Source organism: Ooceraea biroi, chromosome 8 (genome assembly GCF_003672135.1).
Source record: "Ooceraea biroi isolate clonal line C1 chromosome 8, Obir_v5.4, whole genome shotgun sequence".
NCBI lineage: Eukaryota > Metazoa > Arthropoda > Insecta > Hymenoptera > Formicidae > Ooceraea > Ooceraea biroi.
The window spans coordinates 15,570,647-15,597,584 of NC_039513.1; the positions used below are offsets into that span (position 1 = coordinate 15,570,647).

Genomic DNA, 26,938 nt, shown 5'->3' on the forward strand with positions numbered 1-26,938 from the left:
GAAAGTTTACTAAAAGTACTTTGAAGATATCATCTTTTTCCTCAAGCAACATTTCAAAATTATTACGAAACAGTTTTATGCGGCATTCTACGTTTTAAATAATCAAGAGATGTGTATGTATATATATATATAAATTTTAAAAGAGAAATTTAATCTTTATTTGCTTATCTGTATGTCGCAAGGAAAATGTTATCGTTAATGAAATCTTGATTCTTGATACAAAGAAACTTCTCGTAGTGTATATTTAATTTTATAGCAGCATGATAAAATAATGAAATTTTTCATTTTACTACATATAATAAGAAAAAAAGCAGTCTCATTTCTTAGAAGAAAAAGAGGAAATAAGCACCCCCCGAGTTTTCTGTGCGTACTCTTGTACTTTACTCAGAAGCGACTCTGAGACTCGAGCATATATACTGCAAATAGACATCAGAGCCTCTGCTTTTCTCATTAATCTCAGAATTTCCTCGACTCTCTTAAAGGGTCGCAACATTCAAGTCGCAACGGTCACGTTACGAGCGAAACAATATCACATGACGCAAGAGTTATTTACTCATTAGCGAGTAAAAGGTAATCAGATTTATATTTATTACGATTATATTCTAATTGCATTTATGTAAGAAATAAATCGATATTATGGATAGAGGCAACTGCGTTTATTTCCCCACATCTCGTTCTCGAGCACTGATGCGGAACGCCGAGGATCTTTGACGGCGAAAAAAATAGAGAGAAGAAAGTAACACGGATTTACGAGAACACGCCGTGCACATGGGGAACCGCCGCGTTCGACGGAATTGCTCGATCTTCCTCTTCAATCCTTCTTAATTCTGTCCAACTTGTAGGTGAACAGCAGCATCCTGAGCCTGGCTTCCTCCTTGCGATAATGAGCCTCCTCCAGCTTGATCCTCGCCTCCTCCTTCAGCATGGCGGCGATGTCGACCTTCATCTGCGCCTCCGAGAGCGCGAGCACGTGCAATTGCTCCTCCTGCTGCGCGGATTTCCTCTTGCGATTGTGCTCCTGCACGACGGAGGGAGAGACCAACGTGTACGGGACACTTGGTCCCGGATTCGCGCGACTTCTCTCGAGCCCCTCGTCCGCTGCCGGTTGATCGATCACCGGCGAATCGACGTTCACTTTCATAGCTCCATCGCAACAGTAATCCATCGAACTGTGGAGCGGTGCAACGACGTCGCACTTGTCGCCACTGGCAATCATTTGGCCAAACGCACTAACTGCGCGAAATTATTATTTTTATTTTTAATTTTATTTTTAATTTTTGCTAGACAAATGTGAGAGGAAGGGCTGAAATCTCTACTCACAACTCAAATCTCTGTGACTGTCCACGTCTCTTCTGGCGCAGCTTAGATTTTGTGGCCTGGCGGCGGTGCAAACGCTCTGTAACGTGAACGGCTCGGAATCTTTCGGTTCGAAAACCACATTTGGCGGTAGCCCGACAGTTCCAGTGGACGTTGGCGCTTCCGACGTGTTCTGACCGCAAGTTATATCCTCCCAACACTGATTCCTCTCTCGTTCCTCGTCTTTGATCGATTGGGAAACCGCTTTCGTACCGCAGCTAAACGATCACGAGATCAATACGTTTAAATCTTTATTTTCTTTTACTTAGCTCTTCTTCTTCTTAGCTAAGAAAATATTTCCTCTTAATAAAACATAAAGCATTTAATGCATTAAACTACTAAATTTATTTTGGCAAAATTGGAGCAGAACTCCAATGAAAATTTTACTTGATTCCATTGAGGTGTAGTTACCGAGACCTCTTCTCATCGCGAAGGCGCTTGCACGCCTTCATGTTCTCCCAGCAGCGTCGCAGCTGCATCGCGGAGCGCGCACCGTGTGGCCCGACCATCGAGTTGTACTCGCCGGCGATTCGCGACCAAGCCGATTTCCGCTTACATATGGAGATCGGATCGGACTTCCTGTCTTCGACGATCACGTGCTTGTTTATCAGCGATATCAGGATCTTCCGTTCCTCGAAGCTGTACGTCTTGCGTGTGCCCCGCAGAGGCACGGATGCCATTTTATTACGTACGCGAAAGACACACGGGCATCATTCGATTGTTTTACTTCCCGAGGCACGTGTTTTCCTTGCGTCGGTATTGAGCATAATTCAGAGATCTTCAGTCTTTAAATTAGAATGCACCCCTCCCCTCCCCCCAAGTCTTGTATGCCTGCAGTTATGCAATCCTACGTATAGATTTGAATTTGACATTACCATTCTGTAGGCGCCTCTCTAAAGATACAAACATTTGACTCAGAAGTTCCACCTGATCCCGGTAGGTGGCGCCTCTGCTCTGTTCCCGATTTTTTTTAAAGGGACGACAGGGAGTCGCGCTGCTGACGTTTCATCGAATTCGTGAATTGTTATGGACGGCGTCAGGCTCAGCGTCTAACAGGCCAATAAGAAAAGATAAAGGAATAGTACCGAACCTTTCAAGGTATTAGGAAAGATGCGGAGATCATCAGCAGTCACTTCGTGATCGCGCGTGTGTACGTACGTGCATACGGTGAATGTCGGGCGACAGTGCGATCGACGAGGTTACGTCGCGTAAAATGAGACGGCATGTCCCGTTCGACGGAACTTCTTAGCGGTCTGCTCGTCCTGCTGCCGGTGATCGCGCTGTGCAATGGCGTGGACTACACGTACGAGATCGACTGCAATAACCTGCGGATGGGGCAGTACATCTGTCCGCATCCCGATTACGATTTCATAGACCCGAAGACGCAGCAACCGCGCGGCTGCACCAAAGAGAACAAGGCCAAAGGTAGGCTCGATCTGAGCAGCAAAGTCGAAATGTTATCGGACAACCGTATCTTAACCTCTACTCTAGAAAAAAATACGTTTTTGTACGATTATCCGTTTGGTCTAGATCCTTTTGTTCCATATACGTTTACAATGAAATGCATGTTCGTTCATAACGGCAAGGATACGAGTGAAAGTAGAGTGTTCAATTAAAACTTTTGTGTTTTTGATTTTCTGTGCCGAAGAAATATATTAGAAAATTCACGTGAGACACACCGAATTTATGAATCTGTTTTTGCTAGTGCTCTGTCTAGCTGCCGATGGCCTGATTTGCACGGAAACGAAAAACAATACGTTCAAGAAGGATATACCTTGCAAGTGGACGTAAGTATTGTACAATTCAGAATGTTTCATAAAATGTAACGTCATTATCATCAAAAGCCTAGCTCAAATGTTAAAAGTTAAAAGCAGTAAATGCATAGACAATAAAATCAAAAGAGCGAAGTAAGCATCATTGTAAATGTTCTCGATGAAAAAATTGGATACTTCTTGCTCTAACTTGGATAGCTTCAAGATTTCTCCTTTTGAGACTTCTTCACTTTAGGTTTATCGCTTTCAGAAATGGATATTCCTTCGAGACGTCGTTACTGCTGTCCATATTCCTTGGCATGTTTGGCGCGGATCGATTTTACCTGGGATATCCAGCTCTGGGCTTACTCAAGTTGAGCACGCTCGGCTTTCTCTTCCTTGGCCAATTCGCTGATGTAATATTGATAGCCACGCAGGTTGTAGGCCCGGCGGACGGTTCCCACTACGTGATGCCATATTATGGTGCCGGGATTAACATTGTGACGAGTAACAATTTTACGTACAGAGTGCCACAGTATGACTGCTGAGTGAGAACGGCGAGTACGATGCAGGAATGATTTTTTCGAAATTTTGCCGCGAGCAACGATGTGCGCAATCCTAGAGTTGAGTCCTATTTCGCTGATACTTCAATGTAAATCAATCAGGATACTGTCCTAGGGGATAAGAATGTTAATGTATAGACACACACTTCAACGAAATTCTGTATATAAAAATTTATTACCGATTTACGTATATATTAATCTAGTTAAGTAATAAACTTTTGCTCTCTTTTTTTTACATCAATGCTTCATTATTCTGTTCAACGTTGAACAGGTTTCCTCCGCACGATAATGCTCAAGCTCTTAAATATCACAACGATGACTCAGTCAATCCTGAACGAATTATTTTTTCATTCACTTTACTTGCCAAAACATGTTAACAATGCTGTGCGCACGAACACGTCAGATTCTCGGAAATCCTGAGAGACACAATCGGATGCATCATTTGTTATTATATGGATGTTACCATTTTCCCTCGTGCGCACTTGTTGAGCGGCACGTTTGCGATACGAAAATATACATGCTCGCACACTCTCTGACGAGTTTCTTAAAGATACATTATCACATCATACGAGGTAAAAAGGCAGAGGCGGTTTATTAAATCGGTATATTCTCAAAGACGTCGCCGAGGGACGAACCGCTCTACGCAATGACTTCGTCCATGAAAATTATACTTCCACTTCTATCACTTGGAATCGTACTGTTACTCACAGCGACTCACTACTCGTCGAGCAGTCCCGAGGTGAGTAATTTGTTCGTATATATTACATTACATAAACTTTCTGAAAAAAATATAAAGCTCTTGCAAAAGTGCCAATAATTAACGAACCCATAAATAAAAACAAACCTTATTAAAATATTCTCAGATGAAAATATTACAAGTACTCCTTTCTTCTTTACATTTACATCAATTTTTCTAATGAAACACGTATTAAATCTATCCGAATTTTTATATATAAAAAAAATTTACAGTACACTGATAACATCGAAGGCCTCATTGATCCTCATCGGCAAGTGTCTCGCTATAGTCGAGCAGTTAAGCCCATCGTGCAGTACTGCCGACTGAATCACTTCTACGACGAGGAGAAAGGACGATGCCTGAGCGTGCCCGGGGGCGGCAGGATACTTCACGTCGAGAAGGGCCGCTCGTGCGGCATCAACATTCTGAAATCACACTGCACCAGCTCCTTGTATTACCACATTTGCACGCGTGACAGGTCTATCCTGGCGCAATGTGGAAGCGGGCAGATCTTCGACAGCCGTCGTCAGCGATGCTTTACGAGTAGACAGACTCAACCGGATGATCACGAGCATTACGATCAGAATAGCGTGCCGGACTGCGCGAAACCCGGCCGGTTCTCCGTGCCCAACCATTGCTCCGTCTTCTACACGTGCAACACGAACGGCCGTCAGCTCTACCGAAGCGTCTACAAGTGTCCGCGGAACACGGGGTACTACGCGGACAGAGGCACCTGCGCTGCCATGCCCGGCTGCGAAAACGACGATTCGGTAGATTACGCAGTCTGCGTTCCAGGCTCGCCGGACGAGAACCTAGAGTCTCAGAATTCTGACAAAGAAGACGCTGCAGAAGGAGACGTTGAGGAAACCGCTGAAACGTCCAAAGAGCACGACACCACGAATGTAAATGATGAGGTAGTAGAGGCTATCGAGGAATTTGAAGAGAAGAGAAATGCCAGTCCCAAGATCGACGATTACCCTGCCTCTGCGACTCCTGACAGTGCAACGGATAATCTGCAACCAGTGGATAATAAAGAAGCTAATGATGATGATATTGATAATACATCTACGCAGCCTATCGAGGAACCTAAACTCGAAGAGAAGAGGAATATTGATCCCGAGATCGATGGTTACCCTGTCTCTACGACTCCTGACAGTGTAATGGATAATCCACGAGTGGATAATGAAGAGAAAAACGATGATAACATAGACAATATATCTACGCAGCCTATCAGGAAACCTGAACTTGAAGAGAAGAAGAATGCCAGTCCCGAAATTGACGATTATCCTGTTTCTACGACTCCTGGTAGTGCAATGGATAATCTGCAACCAGTAGATAATAAAGAGGCTAATGATGATATAGACAACACATCTACGCAGCCTATTGAAGAATCTAAACTCGAAGAGAAGAGGAATATCAATCCCGAGATCGATGGTTACCCTGTCTCTACGACTCCTGGCAGTGCAATGGATAATCTGCAACCAGAGGATAATAAAGAGAATAATGATGATATTGATAATACATCTACGCAGCCTATCGAGGAACCTAAACTCGAAGAGAAGAAGAATACCAGTCCCGAAATTGACAATTATTCTATTTCTACGACTCCTAGCAGTGCAATGGATGATCTGCAACCAGTGAATAATAAAGAGGCTAATGATGATGATATAGACAACACATCTACGCAGCCTATTGAAGAATCTAAACTCGAAGAGAAGAGGAATATCAATCCCGAGATCGATGGTTACCTTGTCTCTACGACTCCTGACAGTGTAATGGATAATCCACGAGTGGATAATGAAGAGAAAAACGATGATAACATGGACAATATATCTACACAGCCTATCAGGGAACCTGAACTTGAAGAGAAGAAGAATACCAGTCCCGAAATTGACGATTATCTTGTTTCTACGACTCCTGGTAGTGCAATGGATAATCTGCAACCAGAGGATAATAAAGAGAATAATGATGATATTGATAATACATCTACGCAGCCTATTGAAGAATCTAAACTCGAAAAGAAGAGGAATATCAATCCCGAGATCGATGGTTACCCTGTCTCTACGACTCCTGACAGTGTAATGGATAATCCACGAGTGGATAATGAAGAGAAAAACGATGATAACATGGACAATATATCTACGCAGCCTATCGAAGAATCTAAACTCGAAGAGAAGAAGAATACCAGTCCCGAAATTGACGATTATCCTATCTCTACGACTCCTGGCAGTGCAATGGATAATCTGCAACCAGAGGATAATAAAGAGAATAATGATGATATTGATAATACATCTACGCAGCCTATCGAGGAACCTAAACTCGAAGAGAAGAGGAATATTGATCCCAAGATCGATGGTTATCCTGTCTCTACAACTCCTGGCAGTGCAACGGATAATCTGCAAGCAGTAGATAATAAAGAGGCTAATGATGATGATATAGACAACACATCTACGCAGCCTATCGAGGAACCTAAACTCGAAGAGAAGAAGAATACCAGTCCCGAAATTGACAATTATTCTATTTCTACGACTCCTAGCAGTGCAATGGATGATCTGCAACCAGTGAATAATAAAGAAGATAATGATGATATTGACAACACATCTACGCAGCCTATTGAAGAATCTAAACTTGAAGAGAAGAGGAATATCAATCCCGAGATCGATGGTTATCCTGTCTCTACGACTCCTGACAGTGTAATGGATAATCCACGAGTGGATAATGAAGAGAAAAACGATGATAACATGGACAATATATCTACGCAGCCTATCAGGGAACCTGAACTTGAAGAGAAGAAGAATGCCAGTCCCGAAATTGACGATTATCCTGTTTCTACGACTCCTAGCAGTGCAATGGATGATCTGCAACCAGAGGATAATGATGATATTGATAATACATCTACGCAGCCTATCGAGGAACCTAAACTCGAAGAGAAGAGGAATATTGATCCCAAGATCGATGGTTATCCTGTCTCTACAACTCCTGGCAGTGCAACGGATAATCTGCAAGCAGTAGATAATAAAGAGGCTAATGATGATGATATAGACAACACATCTACGCAGCCTATCGAGGAACCTAAACTCGAAGAGAAGAAGAATACCAGTCCCGAAATTGACAATTATTCTATTTCTACGACTCCTAGCAGTGCAATGGATGATCTGCAACCAGTGGATAATAAAGAAGATAATGATGATATTGACAACACATCTACGCAGCCTATCGAGGAACCTAAACTTGAAGAGAAGAGGAATATCGATCCCGAGATCGATGGTTACCCTGTCTCTACGACTCCTGACAGTATAATGGATAATCCACGATCAGTGGATAATGAAGAGAATAACGATGATAACGTGGACAACACGTCTACGCAGCCAATCGAAGATGCTTCAATGCCTGAGAGCACAGAACCCTTGTACAAATCGTACACACCGGCCAACAAACCAGATGAATCCTCGATATCACCAGAAAGTACCATTTCTTCTTCATTAGACTCTCCACATAAAGTCGATCCGATCGTGGAAAACTCACCTAGAACCGTTAATGATGAGCAAGAGGAGAGTGCAACATCGCACGATGTAACTAGCGACGTTTCGATCGATTCTGATCAATCGTATACCACTGATCCGAGCTTTGTATCGCAGATAGATAACGCATCACAGTTTGACTCCGCTACTGAAGCAATTGCGCACGGCACGGCAAATCCTTCCCTGGAGATCTCAGAAGCTACACAATCGCCGTTACCAATCGAGGATGTTTCAGTTCCTGGCGATGCCGACAAAATGTCGACCATTGCAGCCGAAGAATCCGACTGAAATTACAGAAGAAGCGCAAGAAAAAAAAAGATAAGTCACCGACGTGGATCAACGACACGACTGCACAATGACGCATCGCATTCCGTCATGTCAGCTATTTCGACGACCAGTCTCTCTACTCGGCCACTTTGACCTCGAAATACGTGACCGCGACAGCAGTCACAATGCAAAATTTACCAGCTACTTCAGACACGGATTTGATTACATAAAGTAAAGAAAATATTGTAAAAAAAATACTACGAAAGCCTTCGAAAATTGAAAATCACACTCCTGTTGCAAGTAGATTGTTTCTTCTAAAATTACTCAAGAATATATAATTTATCTCTGTTAGAGTACGCAGGAATATCGCTAAAAGGTACGTGTAACAATATCAAGCAACATACATGAAAAAATAATTTATTTAAAAATGTTCGCTACGTTTGTTCCCTGTTTCTGTAATTACGAGGAATTCACGTGACATCATCCTGCATGTATACTGGCAGGTATACATACACACAGAAAAGATTTCATCTAATACAGAGAAAAAGAAAACAAGTAAAAGTAACAAAACTATTACCGATTACACTCCTTTCCGATTGATTCCTCGCACCGATAGAAATTTCATGTCCTAAGTGACGCTGTCGTTACACGTTCTCTTTCTCCTGCTCGTTAACGAGCGTGTAGTACACGCCTTTCCGTTTGATCAAATCGAAATGCGTGCCCATCTGCAAAAACAAACGTTATTACATTATTGTGCACTATCCAACAACGATTACGACGTTGCACGTTATTGTTATCAACTCGGACATACCTCGACGATGACGCCGCGCCGCAAAACGACAATCACGTCAGCGTCTTTGATAGTGCTCAACCGGTGAGCGATCACGAGCACCGTCCTGCCCCGCGTCGCATTCTCGATTGCCTTTTGAACGACCCTCTCGCTCTCGTAGTCCAACGCGCTGAACAACACGCAAACGAGCAGATGAGCACTCGGGACTAACAGAGCACAGAAATCGTCATACCGTTACTCGTACCTCGTCGCTTCGTCGAGGATTAAAACGGACGGCTGCTTCAGCAGAGCTCTGGCGATGGCAACCCGTTGTTTCTGCCCACCGGAGAGTTGCGTGCCCCTCTCGCCGACCTCCGTTTCGTAACCGTCCGGGAACTTCGTTATGAACTCGTGAGCGTTCGCCTCTTTAGCCGCCTCGATCACCTGAATCGACGAAAATCGGAGCGAAAAAGGTTGCAGTAATAAATATTAAAATAAATATAAAATAAATAAAATAAATTAAAATAAATTAATTAAAATAAATATTAAAAGAACATTAATTATTTTAATCTCACCTCTCCATCCGTTGCGTCCTGTCGGCCGTACCGAATGTTCTCCATGATGCTGGTGGCGAATAACGTGGGTTCTTGATTGATGTAGCCCAGAACGCGGCCCCTCAGGTAGCTCGAGTTGAGCGATCTGATGTCGCGGCCGTCGATGGTGATCGAGCCTTCGTCGACGTCGTAAAACCTGCAAGATTTTTCGTCCGCTGGTTTCGTCTCGAGAACTTCGAAGAAGCTACCCAGATACCTCGCACGATTGTTGTGAACGGTACCTTTCCAGCAGCGCGGCCACCGTCGACTTGCCGTTGCCGCTCGTGCCGACGATAGCCACCGTGCTTCCAGCGGGAACGTGTAGGTTGAAATTCTTCAGAATGACGTGATCCGGCCTAGTAGGATAGCTGAACCTCACATCCTCGAAAACTATGTTCCCCGCCAGGGACACGTCCGTGATTACGTCACCGCCGGTCATCATCGGCGAGGGCGGCAAATTCAGATACTAGAAAAAAAATTTATATCAACACTTTCCGTGAGTTTTCCGCGTTATAATTTTCGTGATCAAGACTAACTACCTGGAAGACTCTGGCGCCCGCGCTTTGTCCCCTGACGAAGATCCCGAAGAGCACCGACAGGTTGCCCAGGGACTTCTGTATGGTTTGCGTGGCGATGAGAAACGCCATGAGATTGCCCGGCGACAGCTGTCCCAGGGAGAGCAGCTGCCCGCCGTAGTACAGCGTGGAGAGCAGGATGCCGTTGAGCAGCAGGTTCGTCCCTGCCTGGAAGATGCCGATGCCGAAACCCAATCTCTCGTACAGCTCGGAAGAGCGTTCGACCTCCTCGTAAAACATCTCGATCTCCTTCTCCTCCGTGGCGAAAGCTCTTACCTAGAACGAAAGAACGAGATGCGATCATCCGAGATCGTCACTTCCTGTAGCTAGCTAGTTATTCAACCGTAAGTACCGTTCGAACGTTTTGTATGGCCTCCTCGCAGACGGCGGTCGCCTTCGCGACTTGATTCTGCGCCGCCATCGACAGCCTGCGCAGATTCGTCCCCAGAAGGGTACCGACAAGAATAATCGGTGGTAAACTGAACACGACAATTGCAGTCAATTGCGGTGATATCACTATCACAGAGACAAAACAACCGATAATTTGCGTGAGGCTCCGCAGGCCTTGGGACATGCAGGTCTTAAATGAGCTTTTGAAATCTTGGATATCGCTGGTCAGTCGACTTACTATTTCACCAGAACGAGTTTTGTCAAAGAACGCTATGTCCTGCATGATGATCGACTTGAACAGGTCCTGGCGCAGGTGCACCGCCACTCTTTCACCGACATATGAAAGCGTGAAGATGTATACGAAGGTGAAGAATGCCTAGAAGGATGGATGCACGAGCTAAATATTAAATTTATGGAATATATTCATGGAATATTAAATTTCATATTAAATATTTTAATATTAAATTTATATTAAAGTTAATTCACATACTTGCGCGATGTACATTCGCACCAGGACGAAAGCCGGCCGAGCCAGCTGCACGATCAGCTTTTTCATGGAATCGCTTTTGTTTTGAAAAATTTCCTCAGTCAGTACATTGATCACGCTCCCGACACACTGCGGTATCCGAATGTTTAACAGTGCGACTATCATCGCGCTCTGTAAGTAGAGGATGACGGTACATCATGTGGTAATGTCTCTTGCGTGACTTGTAAGGCTCGTGTACTTACTGACAATGCTAATAATAAATACCAAATATGTGGGTACAAGTATTTGAAAAATGTCTTCCATTCGAAAGGGAGAGTCGCTTCGACGACTTTGTCAGGCTTTATGTCGCTTATTCTCGTAGCCTCCCTGCACAGCACAACTGGATTGCGGAATTTCCAGATGCAGGTTGCCGTTATCCCGAGTCCACCGAATTTAAGAACGTACGAGGAGAGCTTCGAGTCATTCGCACTTTCTTTGGCAAACCTTCGAGTACTCTTGGTAAATTCACGTTTCGCTACCGCCCAGGCGTCTCGCCCTTTTTCTTGTAGGACGTATCTCTGAAAGGGATACCTAAAACAGACGTTAATTTAACACAGCATTATTTTTAAATAATAAATTCAATCATTTCGTTAAAATAAATCATTGTGTACAGCAATGACAGAATTTTTTGTATAAATTGTACTCTCACAAAATTGTTTCTATTTTATTTTATATTTCCAAATTACCGTGAAATCACCGAAGGATGATTATTGTGACACTTGAACATCACGGCACGTAACATTGACATTTTTCTAATATAATTCGTGCCGGTATCACATAAACTGTGTTGATATTCGTTATTTAATTAATTGTCGTGTGTCGCATTAATTTTACGTCAACGCAGTGTATCGCTATTAACGGTTACCCTAATTATTCGTCATGTCACAGACATAACGAAAAGAAAGAATCTTTCAAAGATCAATCGAGAAGGTTAACTAATAATAACTTACCAAGGGCAGCTCTACGTTCGCCATTTAGTCCCACGAATTTGCCACAGATGGTGCTTCGTGTACCGTCTGAAGTAGTCCGCAATTGCTGCTCTTGCGCGTCATTCACGTACGTACGCACTTCGTAAGGTAATAAACTGAAAATTAACATAATTACATGAATAATTATATGCAAATAACAGTCACGCCTGATATTTCAGTATCTGATGGCGACGTTTCGAAGAAATCTGCACGCGCAATCTGAATTTTCGTAATGACAGTCCAATTTCGGAGAATTGGATCGAAGACGCTAGACGCCGGGTTCAACAAATGGCGGCTTTTTCGCAATCCGTAAGGTAAGATTCGCTTCAACTTGTATTCAAAGTACTTGTACTCGAAGTACTCAAATGTCGTTATTGTATGTATCATCATGTACTGCCATCGTGTAGTACTGCTGCACTGGATAGGCACTGGATATCAGGCGTAATATCACGTGTAATTAAATATATTTTATTACGAATGATATATTGAATCTCTGCGCGTATCCTCACGAGCTTGTAATAAATTTTACATTAGACAAAAGGTCATTCATTAAAATGGCACAAGTTATGATTGGCACCCATTTAGCGAAGCAATAAACATTGCGATAAAATTACAATTACCCATACAGCACGCAAAGATTGCATATATATTGCAGGAATCTTCCACCGCAACGTAGCAACATTGCAAATTCACTGTGAAATGTTTCTGCAGCATTGCTATGGGTTTGCAGGAATGTGAAAATGTCTGCTTTTTGGAACATTGCAACGAAACATCATAATAATATTGCAATGTAATGAATTTGCAATAATTATAATTATTCATTATTATATACTTTAAATATTTTTATTTATATAACTTCAATATTTTTATTTCTTAACATAAATAGACAATTATATGTAATATAACAATAGTAATAAAAAATGAAATAAACATTTTTTCTATTTTTGTTATAAAAAAGTAACTATTCTTTATAAAAAAAAAACTTAAAAATCCTCTTCTTGAGATATTATTTTTCCTTTAATTATGTTAAAATATTTTTCCTTTAATTAAATAATTGAATCTTCTTCGTTTTTGTTTGTATGTTGCCTGTAAACATAAAATAGGAATTAAAATTCATATATTAGCATAAAATTACATAAAAATATACATACTGCGAGTATGTATAGAATTATATATAAAATGACATACTTTGATCTCTCAATCCTAACCGGAGCTTGAGCAAGCCACTTGGAAATGCATTCAGCAATTTCTGCATCAGTGGCATGATTGTGTATTTCACGAACAGCTTCTATACAGAAAAAGTTATTAAAAATATTACAACTATTAATATGCAGTTTTCTAATGAATTTCCATAATTTTGAGGTTATAGTGATATAAACCGTGAGATAGGCAAATAGAGATTCTCTGTTATAATTAATAGATACAAGATTTTAACAGCACACAAGTGCTATAATGAGACATAATATTATAAAAAAGTACTTACCTTTTTCTTTTACGTAACTACTTTCTTTTAGAATGATGCTCGCGTCATACAACCACCATGTTCTTTAGATAGTCGAAAGAGACAAACACCGCATGCGCATATTTCCGAGTTCAGATTCTGGTCATCACATTGGTCGAATAGATTTGGACGAATCTCGTTAGGATAGGAAGACTCCAATGTTTTAATAAAATGAATTATTAATATTAATTAATTACAAATTTTGATTGTGCAATGTTTCCGAAATATTAATGTCATGTTGCTACAAGTGTGCTGGTATTTTGCGGATATATATCTCTGCAATGTCTTTGTACTGTTGCATTGCAATTTGCAACGTTGCAACGTTGCTGCAATGTTGGTGCAAGCTTCTGTGCTGTATGGGTATCGGCGACATTTATTATAATATAAATATAATAAATGTGAGTAAATATTTATTATATATATTGCTCACACTCTTTACGAAATATAAATAGATCGAAACGAATAAAGGGACAAACATTATTCGATATCATGCAGAAACATCTTTATTAGTCCGTCCGGCACAATCGTGACTTATTCGTCGATATCCTTGATTCGCCCTCTCGCATTATTCATAAGTTCTACGTGATTGTCGCAATTTTGCCACGTGGCTCGAGAACCACCCCCGATATTTTTCCGGCGTCGCGTCACCGGAAAAAATGCTGTGAGAGTAGATGCGAACTTTGATCATCCAGAGTGAGTTACTAATACATACGGCGCGCACGGATAAAGAAAGCTCGAAATATCGCGCCTCATCCCCCGACGGCGAGAGAGTCCACCCCCGCCGAGTGAATGGCGCGCGCTTAAAGGACCTAATCGCCCCGGCAAACTCTTTGAGCGGCGAGTTAATGACGTGTATTTATGTATTCGCCGCGTTTAATTGCCCGTGCGGTTATTAGCGCTAACTACATGGCTTGCTGGCTTCTCGACCTCCCGACTGAATGCTACCCCGCGATAGGGGTAAGTATCAAGTGCTTGTATCGTCGAGGTGCGCCATACCGCAGCGCACAATGCCAAGTTTGCCCGATCCAGAGAGATAGAAATAGTTGCGGATTAATATTCGGCGCTTCCTTTTTGCTTTGAGCTTGCCGAATTTATTAAGATTATTTGAAATTTGAAACTAAAAGAAGTACGCGCATAAATCAGACTTTCAGACTTGACCCGATGGAATTGATAATTATTGGAGTTGAAATTTTGATTGAACAAAATTAATCTATTAAATTGATCATTAAATGCCTTGAACGTGGAATATCTTCTAATGAATCTTTTCTAAAAGGAAAAATTTTGGTTTTATTGTAATCAACGTATTTTATTAAGGGATAATAATTACTTAAGATAATAAGAAGAAACTGTTATTAAAATATGTGGAAAAATGTTTTTTTAGAAGTGAATTTTTAGAATAATGGAAAGGTGTTTTTTTAGAAGAATGCATTTAAAATTTTAAATGTATCGATATGCCATTTCCGATCTTATTTTGCAAATTACAAATTGTTTATCATATTCATGCATAACGCGATGTAAGTCCAGTTGACTTTTCCTTTTTTACGATTCGTGTGCGAATAGCGTAGTGAATGAGAGAGCAAGATGTTGGAGCGCGGTGTTTTTCAAGAATGCTCTTTACGAATGCTGGAAGAATATCTTGCAAACGAGTTTGCGTCATCTGCAGCACTCGACGCGACTCGGCGGGAACTTCACATTAAACCCTTCCTCTCTGATCTACAAAAGCCATCGAGTCGAGGTCACCCTTTTAACCCAGATTTGCGGAACTCGCGATTGCTCACTTTATCACCACTTTGATATTTTCTAATCTACGATGATCCGTATGATTCTGCGGATCAACACGGTGGCCACAAAAGCGACGCGATAAAAGAGAAAATTTCGTTGTAACGACGAAAAGCTTTTTTATCTCGAATAAATTTAGTAACATTATATTATAATAATGTAAGAATTTCTTTAGATTATTGCGTGCGCGTTTTTTTTTAAATCTGTTCACGGACAGAAAATCAGAAATGTGAGAGATACGATTCATGTATTCATCAGGAGATGCTATTAACATTTAAAGAATAAAAAGTTAAATATAAGATCTTTAAAGATCTCTTGGAAGATACGCAGAATAATATAATCGCTAAAGATTAAACGAAATGCAGTTTTTTGCATTGGAATAGCTACAAAGAAAGTATGTGCGTTGTTCCCGTGCACAAAAACATTTCGCTGCAGCACGTACACGAAATGCCCCGAAGTCGGAACACGCTTCGCGCAAGAATCCAATATCACGACAAGCGGAGATTTTTCGGTAGTTGTTCCACATCGCGAAATTCGCAAACGGATGAAAGTTAGGAGGATAGCGAAAGGAAGAGGACAAACGAGCGGAAAGACAGAGCAGAGTAGGAAGGAATAGAGAAAGAGAGCAAACGAGCAAGAGAGAGAGAGAGAAAGGGGAGAGAAGGAGAGAATATTCGAGTACAAGTGCTATAACAGCGACATTTTGCCGTGCTGTGACGGCCAAAGAATGGGCCAAATGAAGCCTTCCAGATTTTCAACACCCTCTTCGCTGCGAGTCTCCCCGTCTTGCCGGCTGCACCGGCTCCCCACCGTCTTCTCCACCATCCACCCCCATACTACGAAACGGTTCGTGGCGTCGCGGTGGCGATACGAGAACGTCCCCGTCCGTGAAACACACGCGGTGTACAGGTGCCGGCGAGCGACGGGGTGGCGATGACGCAAAGTCAGCGCGGGCCAATGGACTCGGTTCTGGAAACAGCCACCGAGCGGTGCCATGGACTGCCGGCTCGCGATTGGGCGTGGCTCCGTGGGGGCGCCCTCGACTCTCCGCTGCCGGGGGTGGGAAAGCGGAATCCCCGAAGTGAATCCCCGAAGTGTGCCCCGGGGTGTAATATCATACCGCTAGGTGGATAAATAGACGCGGCGCGAGGCTACGCCGGTGCGCTGAGGGTATGAGACGGAGGGGGTTGATGCGGCCAGGAGGCGAGGGGGTGACGGGCGCGGTAAGTAGAGGGAGGACGAGGAGACGGAGGTTTCGGGGATGCGCGAAACGCGCAGGGATAGGATGCGGGGGTGAAGGAGGAGGATGGGAGGTCGTGGACGGTTGCTCGAGGCCAGCCAGGGAGGAGGTGGGGTTCGGGTCCGGTTAGAAAATGGTCGCAGGCGCGAGAGGGTACGAAGGGAGTACGGAGGGAGGATGCACGAGCATAAGGTATACGAGGAATCAGGGCGGCTGTGCGCCACGACGACGACGACGACGACGACAGTGGACTAGAACAAATAATGGTTGTAGTCAGCCTCAGCTTCCATGAGATATTTTCCATCGCTCGCGCGCTTGAGCAGTCGCTCGGAGTATGAGCCGCCTTTATAGGGGCACGCTCGTGGTACAGCTTCTCGTGAAGTACCGTTTGTGCCAGAAGAAATGATATGAAGAAAAACTCTAGCATTGAGCTTATTCTTCTCTTTCCTAAATAAAAGATTAAAACTTAAAATAAAATTAACTTCACGTTAAATTAGTTAGTTAAATATTAATTTGTAAGATAGGGAGAGATAAGATCAATTTCTATTGCTTGCCGATGTTCCCTCGTGAACTTAATCCCAAGAAATTTGCATAATTGCAATTGTCAGAAGTTTCATCGATATTGGAGGCTCACGGAGGAGCTGCCGCGTTCCTGCATCGGCAATCTTTGCATGCATAAACGCGCCGTGAGATTTAGATATACTTGTAAGAGTGAATGTACATATATCTTACGCATGGTAATACAAGAAACGTCGAATCGGCCATTGTGGGAATATATTTCGCTGAGTCGCAGTAACTCTATTACATCAGCGAACGGAATGGACAGATCTTTTTTCGCCGAGTGTCAGTCGTTCGTAGATCTGGTTACGAGACGAGTTTACCGGCACCAAAAAGGCACAAAACGCGAAAATGTACAAAACAATTTCAAAAACCATGATAACGCGTTTTTGCTTTCATATATTGCAACGATGCAAATTAAATTTTTCTTTGGGAGATAATATAAGTTGTATAGCTGCTTTTACACACAAATTGCATAGAAAATGTTACTTATTACTTTTTAGTAATTCTCAATTGAAAAATCTAAGAATCTAATGTCAAAAGACAATTCGATAGAATTCATTTTTCCGAAAATATAATTTTAATCCTCCTTTTTGAAATCATGATCCTGTAGAAAATTTCATAGACGAGCTGCGTTCGGTGCAAATAAGTTTTCGACACTTTCGGTGGTGCGTTTCGGATTCGCGCAGGTAAATAGCAACGCAAGATTCCGCGACCGTGTGAAGAACGATATCGGTGGATCTATTGCGGGGAAAACGAGCTATCATCGAGAAAAGCTGGCACGCCTGAAGCCGCGCGAGCTACTATCGTCTCGCATGCGATTTTGTAGAATGTTGAGCGCAGTGTGCAGCGGAACAGGATGTTGTCAGCTGAAATTAAATTTTCCTCCTAGAGCGGCGCGTCGCTCAGCAACCTGATATTGTGGGCGTTAAGCTACGTACACATCTACAACGCGCGTGCTGATGATGCTGTCGTGAAATACTCGCATTGTTCGCGATCCCGGTAATGATCGCACCGAAGAAATGATTTATTTAATCTTCAATCTCATCAACGTATTTGCGTTTACCAATATAAACTGCAGTGTTACTTGTAGGTCTGCATTATATTTTTTAAATATTGTCATTTAAAGTTATTTTTACTTTTCCATTATAGAAAATTATTTATACTTGTTACTTTTATTAAAGAAACAGTGGATTTTTTTATATATAATTATATCCGTAAAAATTTCCATCATCTTTCTTACGGCCTTCAAAAATAACGTGCACGTGGGAAACGAAAGTATTCTTCTTCTTCCTTCGTTCCCGGCGAAAAAACGTCGCGGCGATGGCAGGACACTCAGTTTTCTTGGACTTTCCCCGCTTGGTTACTCCTAGGGTAGCGGATAAATGGCTACCTCGTTTCCCGCGCACCCTTGAAGCTGATTGTATCAGGGGGCGGGAGGGAAAAGAACTGTTGAAAGAGCGGAGGACAAAGGAACGGGCGAAAGAACGCAGGAAACGGGAAACACAGGTGGATGACATCGGCCTTCCGCGACGCGACTATTCAACTTGTTTGCTGTACTACTGCGCGAATTATTATGAATTGCACTAGATTGATATTTTCCATGGAGCGTGTCGCTCGAATCCCGCTTGGACCGCGCAAGCTTTCCTCGCGTTTTATTACGACTTACGTCAACGTATGACGATCACCACAATTCCAGTAAATTTAATTTAGAATTAATCTAGGAGCGCCCACTTGTTTACACGCTATTAATCAAACACTGGGCATCTTTCATGGGACCAATTGTTATCCGCACAGATATCCGTATCTCGTATTTCATCTAAATACATCTCGAATCTCAATATGGGGTGACGTCCTGCGTAACGCTCGCAGGGGCAGACAAATAAAATTCGGCGTCAGACGGCGCTAAATGTGGCTACGAAAATATCAAATCCGCAATTTGCCTGGCCGACAGATAGAGCAAACAGATTCACCCGTACCTTCGGATATTTATGAATTATTCGTAGCAATGATGCGGCTGCATTGTCATCGCGCGCGCGGTGGCTTACGGACCCGACTCTCTTCCTCGGGATCACTTTGAAATAAATGATCCTCGGCGCTCTGTGCGACCGACGACACCACCATTAACGACCCTCTCGGGCCGGCGAGTGCGCGGTGACGGGGTTGATCGCTATAAATTACGGTCGGCATTAGATCGTAAAACTGTGGGGCGCGACGATCGATTTGTTTGCGGGATCGCCGTGCATCGTACCGAGGGATCGGCCCGATTCAGCGGCCGCGCTTGCCATTTCATCGGGATCGCAATTATTGCCTCGGAGAACGGTTATTAGAAGTAAATAGTTCCATGCGGCCTGGGTAATAGAAGCGGCTGTCTGCCGGTTTCTATTGAATCGCGGTGACGCCAATACAGCACTCTATTATTGGAGCCCATAGAGCAGTCTTATACCGGGTGCGTTGTTTATTAACTTCTGCTTGTTGAGGAGTCATTTGTGGCGCGTTCAATTTAGATTAATATTGCTAGCGATGTATCATATTAATAATAAATATAAAAAAGCGAATGAAAATTTGTTAAAATAAGAATTTCTTTTCTTATCCATCTGCTGTAAAAATTATATTTCTTGTAACATATGATGCATAAATATTGTGGCTATTGCGGACATGAGAATCTATTTTAGTCGTTTATAAAGGTTTGACACACACCAAACCCTCTATTGATATTTGAGAATTTACATACATCATGGGGTGATTAAACATGAACTAGTGCAAACGCGTTTATATAAATTTTACGCTTTAATATTACACTTATCAGCGCTATCGCAAAAAGCATTGATAGCACAAAATAGTGGAAAGACATGCCTCTTAAAGCCGTCTACTTAATTAAAAAGAGAAATTCATTTTGAACACGGACGTAAGGGTTACCGCGATGATACGTGCGCCGGAATACATTATGAAAAGTAATAAAACAATTCCGTAACGTGTTGCAGCACGTGACAGGTCCCATGTACGCACAGGAGAAGACCCTCTTTCTCTCTCCTTCTCTCTCTTTCTCTCTATGAACGAACGATAATCTGTCGCGGTAAACGCATCTGTTGTCGCGAGCAGGTGCGGCGTTTCAATTCGCGCCCAAAGTGGATTAAGGGCCGGCCGCGTTTTTGTTGGGTCACGTGCGCCAGTCAAAATAAATCTGTTCCTGTAATCGGATTTACGGGGCCACGACCGCCGATAAACCGGCGGCCCGGTTATGAACTTTAAACAGCCGGTCTCTCTCTTTCTCTCTCGCGACCATCGATACCCGGCGCATCATAGTCTCGTCGCATAATTCGTTTCGCAGGCGTAACCGCGTGTGCGCTTTTCGATTGGCTTTGACACGTTCGCGTTAGCGCTCTGCACCACCACGGTGACGCTGATTTTTCCGCACGTATCTCGATACGTAACGGCCAGGTCCGAAAACGTATTGTAAAACGTATTGGTTGACCATGCTGTATCACCACGTTTGATATACAGGGTGAGGCACCTAAAACAGGCCACCTGAATATCTCGGCTGTTATTGGTGATAGAAAAAAATGTGTCAGACCAAACTTGCATGGTTTCGAGGGACACATAATTTGTTCTAAATACTTTTTTATTAGGTGGACGCGTAGAGGTCATATGAAGGTCAACTTCGTTTTTTTAAATGATATGATATGTTTTTTTACGTACCATCTAGTAGAGCGTTTGAAGATGCGCACATTGATCTACGGGTCAAAATCATTCAAGATCAATTAAGACCAACTGCAAGGGAAAATAATTTCCTTTATATTGCCTAGAGTTCTCTGCTACTGAAAATACCGTAAATTCAGAAATTAAAAAGTTCTAGCTGTTAGAAATTTTTTCTTTTCCGAGAAGTTCTGAGTTGATGATATCATTATTTTTTATATTGCCTAGAATTCTATGCTATTGAAAATACCGTAAATTCAGAAATTAAAATGTTCTAGCCCTTAGAAATTTTTTTCTTTTTCCGCGAAGTTCTGAGTTGTTATCATTATTTTTATATTGCCTAGAGTTCTCTGCTATTGAAAATACCGTAAATTCAGAAATGAAAAAGTTCTCGAGTTTAAAATTTTTTTCTTCTCAGAGGAGTTCTGAGTTGATACCATTATTTTTTATATTGCCTAGAGTTCTCTGCTATTGAAAATACCGTAAACTCAAAAATAAAAAAGTTCTAGCACTTAGAAATTTTAGCCTTCAGTGACCGTGAATGATTATTGATCCGTAGATTAATGTGCGCATCTTCAAACGCTCTACTAGATGGTATGTAAAAAAACATATCATATCATTTAAAAAAACGAAGTTGACCTTCATATGACCTCTACGCGTCCACCTAATAAAAAATTATTTAGAACAAATTATGTGTCCCTCGAAACCATGCAAGTTTGGTCTGACACATTTTTTTCTATCACCAATAACAGCCGAGATATTCAGGTGGCCTGTTTTAGGTGCCTCACCCTGTATACATCGATACATCTCGGAACAATGTATCGATTATCAATTTGATTCGTTTCTTCTAATAAATGATGAATAATTCTTCTCAGATGTAATTCCTCTTCAAACGCAATATTTCTCCGAGTGTAAGTAAACTTGAATTGGAAGGTTTGGATGAATAAGTTTAGGAAGAAATCCTACTAGTTTAAATCCAGTCTGTGACAAGTCCAGAAAAAATTACAATAAAGACAACGATTTAGCGTTGATTTGATAATTATATATTTATTTTTTAATATTGCGGTGTATGATGCACCTCTTATAGCAGAGGCTCTTCCTTCATTTTGAATCAACCACAAACACTTCATTCCTGCCATACTATATATCCCGTATGTATTCGATGAATCGAATATAACTGATTATTCTTTAATAGCGTTTGTAACGTTGTAATCATCAAGTTCCAAATACCGTTCCAAGAATGCGCCTGTTTTCGGCACGCTTCCGCGCAACAATTTGCAGCAACAATCTGTCACATTTTTCCTCGTCAAATGCGGGCAGTACGGGCGAACGGAACTTTATAAAAATGTTATGAGGAGTTTAATTGGCCGACGTTTAATTACCACGGTTACCGCCGCTGCCGACGTCGCGAAGACGGCGACGGGGGTAGCGAAAGGACAGCCGGACTAATTGCGAAGTTTTCTACTTCGATTTTCCGGCAGGCTGCACGGCTGCCGCGCCATTTCCCGGTTTGCCGGTTGTTCGAATTAAACGCGAATGCAGTTTTAAACTGGGGAAGAGCGCCCCGGGGAACACCAAGTATTTTATACGGGATTAAACGCGACAAGCGCGTACGGTAAAAAGCGGCCAAAGAAATCAATAACCTCGCGTTATACGCGCGTTCCGCGGCGCGTATTTTATTTTATTTCTCCGCCCGCTCCTCCCGCGATCATAATCGCACGATAAAATAACCGCGAAGCGGGCGTTCTCGTCGCAGATTACGAATCAACCTATGGAATAATAACGTGTGAGATCATTTATGCGCGATTACGCTAAACATCGCTTAACGCATTCTAAATTTGATCCCGTTGTCCACTTATTTACGCTATTAATCTATTTCGCGGCTTGTGGCTGGAATAAATTTATTATATTAATCCGTGTATTAAATTAAATTTATGAGAAATGGCTCTCTTACTGATCTCTCGAATCTACGAAGAGAAATAAAGTTGTTATATATTTCCACAGAGAAAAAATATTTTTCAACTGGACTCTAATACTCAATATTTATAATAGTGCCGTTTCAAATCCACTAGTAATTTGCAATAGCGATCGCAAGTAATTTATTTTAATTACAATTACGTCACATTTCCCTCTCTTCTCTCTTAAATTTATTCTTCATAATTTTCACATTACTTTCCCAGCGTTGCAATTATTAAATCGAGTATTTAATTAACCTCCATAAAATTCAATAATTCTGTTATTTCTTAATTCTAAGCACAAGCGTTCCGAAGATTACAGTTCGTGGCGACTCAGATAAACGTTTTCGATATAGAACGACGCTGTTTGTAAACGGTCGACTTATAATAACGTGAGGGCGATCGGATTTGATTCGCGAAACTCGCATGGCTGCGATTGGCATCCTATAGCGAGCATTCGCGATTCGCATTGACCGGGAACGCGAGTGCACGTTCGACCACATTTCGCCTGATCGCTCGCTCGATAAGCATTTCATGTATCTCCAACGTAACAGAGATCGAATGCTGCACCGGTTTAACGGAAGTAAGCCCGAATGTCGAAATCTGTTCGGCGTGTACGGTCGTTTGACGTAGCAGCATTCTCTTGTCGCGCCGTCGGCGAACGCGCCATTGCGATTTCGAAGCATTCGCGAATCAATTTGCGAGCCCTTTGATCGAAGCACCGCGCATAAACAATTTTATTTTGCGGTGAAGCCTCAAAAGTCTCCCTGCAAGATGAACGACGCACAGCGAAAATATATTATTTATATTTTATCAAGCATCACAGAGATATTTATTATAAGTTGTAAGATGTCTATTAATGCGAACAGATTTCATCGATAAGTTATGCACACTTATTAAATGCTTGCGTAAAAACATTATCCTACATGCAATTTTCAGTGAATTGGATAAACACCCTTTAAAAAATTGCAGACCACTGATTGATGATTTTTTAATACATTTTTCATTGCTTCATTCTCGTGTAAAAATATATTTTCCGTGTCAGTGACATTGAAAATTATTCCTATAAAATCTATGCGAAATTAGTTTTGCAAGGATTTAACATAGATTGAATTAATATTTGATATCTGTTTTCCCCGAAAATTTCTCTCGTGGCGTATTGAAATGTGCGATCGATAATCGTCGAATAATGGTCGCTGAAAAATCCGGAAAGAGACGAAGCGGTGCGATTTCGCCGATGCAAACAGATTGTATGCAATTTAATAAAAAAACGCTCGCGCGAATCTCATGCACATAATATTCGGCATGATGTATTTGTAATTTAATGATATATATTTTTTAATTTAACTTCGCTGGCGAACGCGGCGCGGCTTTTGTGCGCGCGTTTCGCGCGTATTTGCAGTGTATATTTGTTAATTTAATGCAAACAATTTATCACGAAGTTAAGCAATAATTTTTCACAATTTTAGCGCGGATAATCGAGCGCGCTGCACACACAGACGTACGCGCGCAAATTTTAATCATCCGAAAGCTGTGATTGAATTTCACGTCGAATTTAATTCGGTCGGCCACATATATCATGGCGAATTTTTTCCGGAGAAGAATAATAAAGCGAAATGCGGACAGGCATTTTTAATTAACATGAAACAAAGGGATAGTAAAATGTAATTCGAATATACATATAATAAAAATAGGATACGATGGGCTGATTACTGTTTTGCAAACATAATAATGCGATAAATTCCCTTTCGCGTATTATAGTGGTATAACGAAAGATTAAAGAAATATGATTTACCTATAGAATTAAATTACTTTTTAGAGAAAACTTAAAATATAAAACTTAAAAAATACATTTATATATATATATATAAATACTCAACACACATATTCAGCAAATTACGCTGCAAGGAATTCATTCAGTGAATGAAGCGAATTCTTCGGAATTCTTCGCGATTGTCAGTCATCTCCATAGATCCCTCCCGAAAACCACGCGAGACAGGAGACCCGCTTCGGCTTTCGGATTGAGGGGGTGAAAAATATTACCGTTAAAGCCGCTCGAATTAGAGCGTGAGGGGCTAGAGGCGCGTGGGGCAATAGAATAATCATGCGAGACGTTAACCTGTTAGGTATTAGTGGCGCATGATAGGCACGCTGCGGGTGGCATCGCGTCGGGGTGAAACGAGAGTGGCTGCGGGGATGCGAACGAAATAGATTGAGGGAGAAAGGACGGCTCTACCACTCTCTGTCTCTCTTCTTCTTTCCCTCTCTCTCCATCTCGCTCTACCTTTCTCTTTCTCTCCCGTCAGGGCTACGGGAGTAAAACAATTACGGCTCCACGTCGACGTACACTCGACCGAGCACCCCTCGTATCGTGTTCAGCAGCCCTGCACACTGTAGGGGCGTTCTTCGGCCTTTGGCGACGCGCACGAATCACCGCTGCGAACCCGCTTGACGCGCTCTCGCCGAAACCTCATCGAAAATCTCGGCGTACGCTATTCTGCTTGAATTGCAGGTATCGAAATCGACATGGAGATTGCTTTAAACGATCTACAGTCCAAGAGAGCGTTCCATTCATAATCGAAGAGTTTATTTTCCTCCAAATCGTCTCAGACTCACATGTTTTTCTGAAAATGAAAGCTTTTCTTAAGATCTTTAATTGTATGTGAAATTATGGATACGGAATAATTCAACAAAAAAATACAAGAATTTCGAAATAATATACAAAAAGAAACATAATTTTAAAAAGACGGAACGTGTAGTTAATCTATGTTTCCAAAGTTTAATTTTGATAAAGATAGAACAAAATATAAATAATTATTCACGTTTATATAAATACATGATTAATGTATTTCAAATATTTATAATATATATATATTTTTATAGTTTCAAATTTTTAAATCTCAAAATCAATTCTCTGATTATATTGTTAGTAAATTAAAATCGGAAACGAAAGTGCCAGTGTGTGTCTTTATGAAGTTTATACATTCCCCGTGCATGAACCAAAAGTCTCGTTCGCTACTACCACAGACAATCCACGGAGAAAATTGCGAACCTCTTTCAACCCCTTCGGCTCGCCGAACTTTCCCGTGGCGCGACTATTAAAACGCCACGACCAGTTTTGCCGGACTATGACTAAGGGAAGAACGCCGCCCGTTTCCGACTACGACGACGACGACGGAGAATTAAACTCGCGGGCCGCGGGCTGTGTAACTCGGCCGAATTATTACTCGGGGACCCGAGAAGTTTAAATCGTCCCGGTGCGGCCCATCCGTCGCCCGGGGGGTGGTTCTTCCCAGTCCCCTCGCGCGCTGCTCGCTCGTACCGACAAATTTAAATCTCGCTAAGCCCGGCCATTAGTACGAAGTGCAAACAGCAAACAGTGCATTAAACTGCGTGTCCGCATGCACGCGTGTGCCGTGCGTCCTTAAACGCGAAGCCAAGTGTCTATTCCCACGGGGATTCCGCGACCGACCTTACGCACCCTGTGCGTGGGTCCTCATTCGTTCGTTCAGGCCGTTCCGCCTGTTTACGCGCGCTCATCCGAATGTATCTGGACGAGGGTGATATCGGGTGCACTGCACCTCGCGATAATCATTTCGCCGGTAAAATTAAGTTTGCAAATTTGCGGTCAATTACGATCAAGCGTTGAAATTTGACATGTGCAATCTATTAGTATGTTTTAAAGCTTGATCATTTCAAGAAAATCAAGAAAATGTATACTGACACTTTACACTTTTAATAGAAATGTACTTGTATTATTGTTTACGTGGGAAATAATTAATCTCTCGACTCGGCAATTTTGCAAGGTCTTGAATGAGCACTATGCTTTAGATTTCCAAGTACCAAAGAACTTCCTGGGGATGGTAAAACAGAATATTAGACATTCTTTCTTGAACCGTCTGTATTTTAACCGCATATGTACGTCGGCATTTGATATACTTTTATTCCACTTGCGGAAACCACTTCGATATTGGCGCAAAAGTGGCCAAAAGTTTTGAGACACATGCCTGAACTTTCCCAAGGAGAGAAGCTATGCATTATAAATATCACGCTCCCTTTCTCAGCACACTTTTCCCGCTCCATCTCGCTGACGAATCTTTCTTACTCTCCTTCAAAAAATCGTTCCTTTTTAGGCTTTTCGTAAATGCACGCGAGTTATTTGCTCATTTCCTTGTCTCTACTATACTTTTAACT

General features: G+C 42.1%; 4 protein-coding genes across 6 annotated transcripts; 2 read left to right on the forward strand and 2 right to left on the reverse strand.

Annotated features, from left to right (window-relative positions):
- Nucleotides 1-571: 571 nt before the first annotated feature.
- Nucleotides 572-2,200, reverse strand: LOC105280218. The gene is made up of 3 exons (XM_011340557.3): nucleotides 1,768-2,200; nucleotides 1,321-1,574; nucleotides 572-1,233 (listed from the first exon to the last, which is right to left on the reverse strand). Exons 1-3 carry the CDS (start codon nucleotides 2,034-2,036, stop codon nucleotides 812-814), a joined length of 945 nt encoding a protein of 314 aa, XP_011338859.2. The 5' UTR covers nucleotides 2,037-2,200; the 3' UTR covers nucleotides 572-811.
- Nucleotides 2,201-2,390: 190 nt separating this feature from the next.
- On the forward strand, nucleotides 2,391-3,903 carry LOC105280233 (TM2 domain-containing protein CG10795). The gene is made up of 3 exons (XM_011340575.3): nucleotides 2,391-2,781; nucleotides 3,062-3,143; nucleotides 3,379-3,903. Exons 1-3 carry the CDS (start codon nucleotides 2,580-2,582, stop codon nucleotides 3,653-3,655), a joined length of 561 nt encoding a protein of 186 aa, XP_011338877.1. The 5' UTR covers nucleotides 2,391-2,579; the 3' UTR covers nucleotides 3,656-3,903.
- Nucleotides 3,904-4,094: 191 nt separating this feature from the next.
- On the forward strand, nucleotides 4,095-8,459 carry LOC105280345 (protein PFC0760c). The gene is made up of 2 exons (XM_026971703.1): nucleotides 4,095-4,409; nucleotides 4,640-8,459. Exons 1-2 carry the CDS (start codon nucleotides 4,317-4,319, stop codon nucleotides 8,213-8,215), a joined length of 3,669 nt encoding a protein of 1,222 aa, XP_026827504.1. The 5' UTR covers nucleotides 4,095-4,316; the 3' UTR covers nucleotides 8,216-8,459.
- A 138-nt stretch (nucleotides 8,460-8,597) lies between these two features.
- LOC105280207 (ATP-binding cassette sub-family B member 8, mitochondrial) lies at nucleotides 8,598-11,990 on the reverse strand. Of its 3 annotated transcripts, XM_011340537.2 has the most exons (10): nucleotides 11,734-11,990; nucleotides 11,251-11,578; nucleotides 11,012-11,179; nucleotides 10,484-10,897; nucleotides 10,096-10,407; nucleotides 9,799-10,022; nucleotides 9,539-9,713; nucleotides 9,229-9,407; nucleotides 9,006-9,153; nucleotides 8,598-8,919 (listed from the first exon to the last, which is right to left on the reverse strand). In XM_011340537.2, exons 1-10 carry the CDS (start codon nucleotides 11,793-11,795, stop codon nucleotides 8,839-8,841), a joined length of 2,091 nt encoding a protein of 696 aa, XP_011338839.1. In that variant the 5' UTR covers nucleotides 11,796-11,990; the 3' UTR covers nucleotides 8,598-8,838. The 3 variants fall into 3 exon arrangements, with proteins under 3 accessions (XP_011338839.1, XP_011338848.1, XP_019887493.1); XM_011340546.3 differs by lacking the exon at nucleotides 11,734-11,990 and having other exon boundaries at nucleotides 11,273-11,452; XM_020031934.2 differs by lacking the exons at nucleotides 11,251-11,578; nucleotides 11,734-11,990 and having other exon boundaries at nucleotides 10,484-10,918; nucleotides 11,012-11,153.
- Between the last annotated feature and the right edge of the window lie 14,948 nt (nucleotides 11,991-26,938).

Excerpts from the sequence above, each read along its gene's own strand:
- LOC105280218 (XM_011340557.3), bottom strand. The coding sequence starts at position 2,036 with ATGGCATCCGTGCCTCTGCGGGGCACACGCAAGACGTACAGCTTCGAG. Across the intron at positions 1,575-1,767 it reads CGCGATGAGAAGAGGTCTCG|CTGCGGTACGAAAGCGGTTT; the intron begins GTAACTACACCT and ends GTGATCGTTTAG. Across the intron at positions 1,234-1,320 it reads CAGTCACAGAGATTTGAGTT|TTAGTGCGTTTGGCCAAATG; the intron begins GTGAGTAGAGAT and ends AATTTCGCGCAG.
- LOC105280233 (XM_011340575.3), top strand. The coding sequence starts at position 2,580 with ATGTCCCGTTCGACGGAACTTCTTAGCGGTCTGCTCGTCCTGCTGCCG. Across the intron at positions 2,782-3,061 it reads CAAAGAGAACAAGGCCAAAG|TGCTCTGTCTAGCTGCCGAT; the intron begins GTAGGCTCGATC and ends TGTTTTTGCTAG. Across the intron at positions 3,144-3,378 it reads GATATACCTTGCAAGTGGAC|AAATGGATATTCCTTCGAGA; the intron begins GTAAGTATTGTA and ends TATCGCTTTCAG.
- LOC105280345 (XM_026971703.1), top strand. The coding sequence starts at position 4,317 with ATGACTTCGTCCATGAAAATTATACTTCCACTTCTATCACTTGGAATC. Across the intron at positions 4,410-4,639 it reads ACTCGTCGAGCAGTCCCGAG|TACACTGATAACATCGAAGG; the intron begins GTGAGTAATTTG and ends AAAAATTTACAG.
- LOC105280207 (XM_011340537.2), bottom strand. The coding sequence starts at position 11,795 with ATGTCAATGTTACGTGCCGTGATGTTCAAGTGTCACAATAATCATCCT. Across the intron at positions 11,579-11,733 it reads CATCCTTCGGTGATTTCACG|GTATCCCTTTCAGAGATACG; the intron begins GTAATTTGGAAA and ends CGTCTGTTTTAG. Across the intron at positions 8,920-9,005 it reads GGCGCGGCGTCATCGTCGAG|ATGGGCACGCATTTCGATTT; the intron begins GTATGTCCGAGT and ends TTGTTTTTGCAG.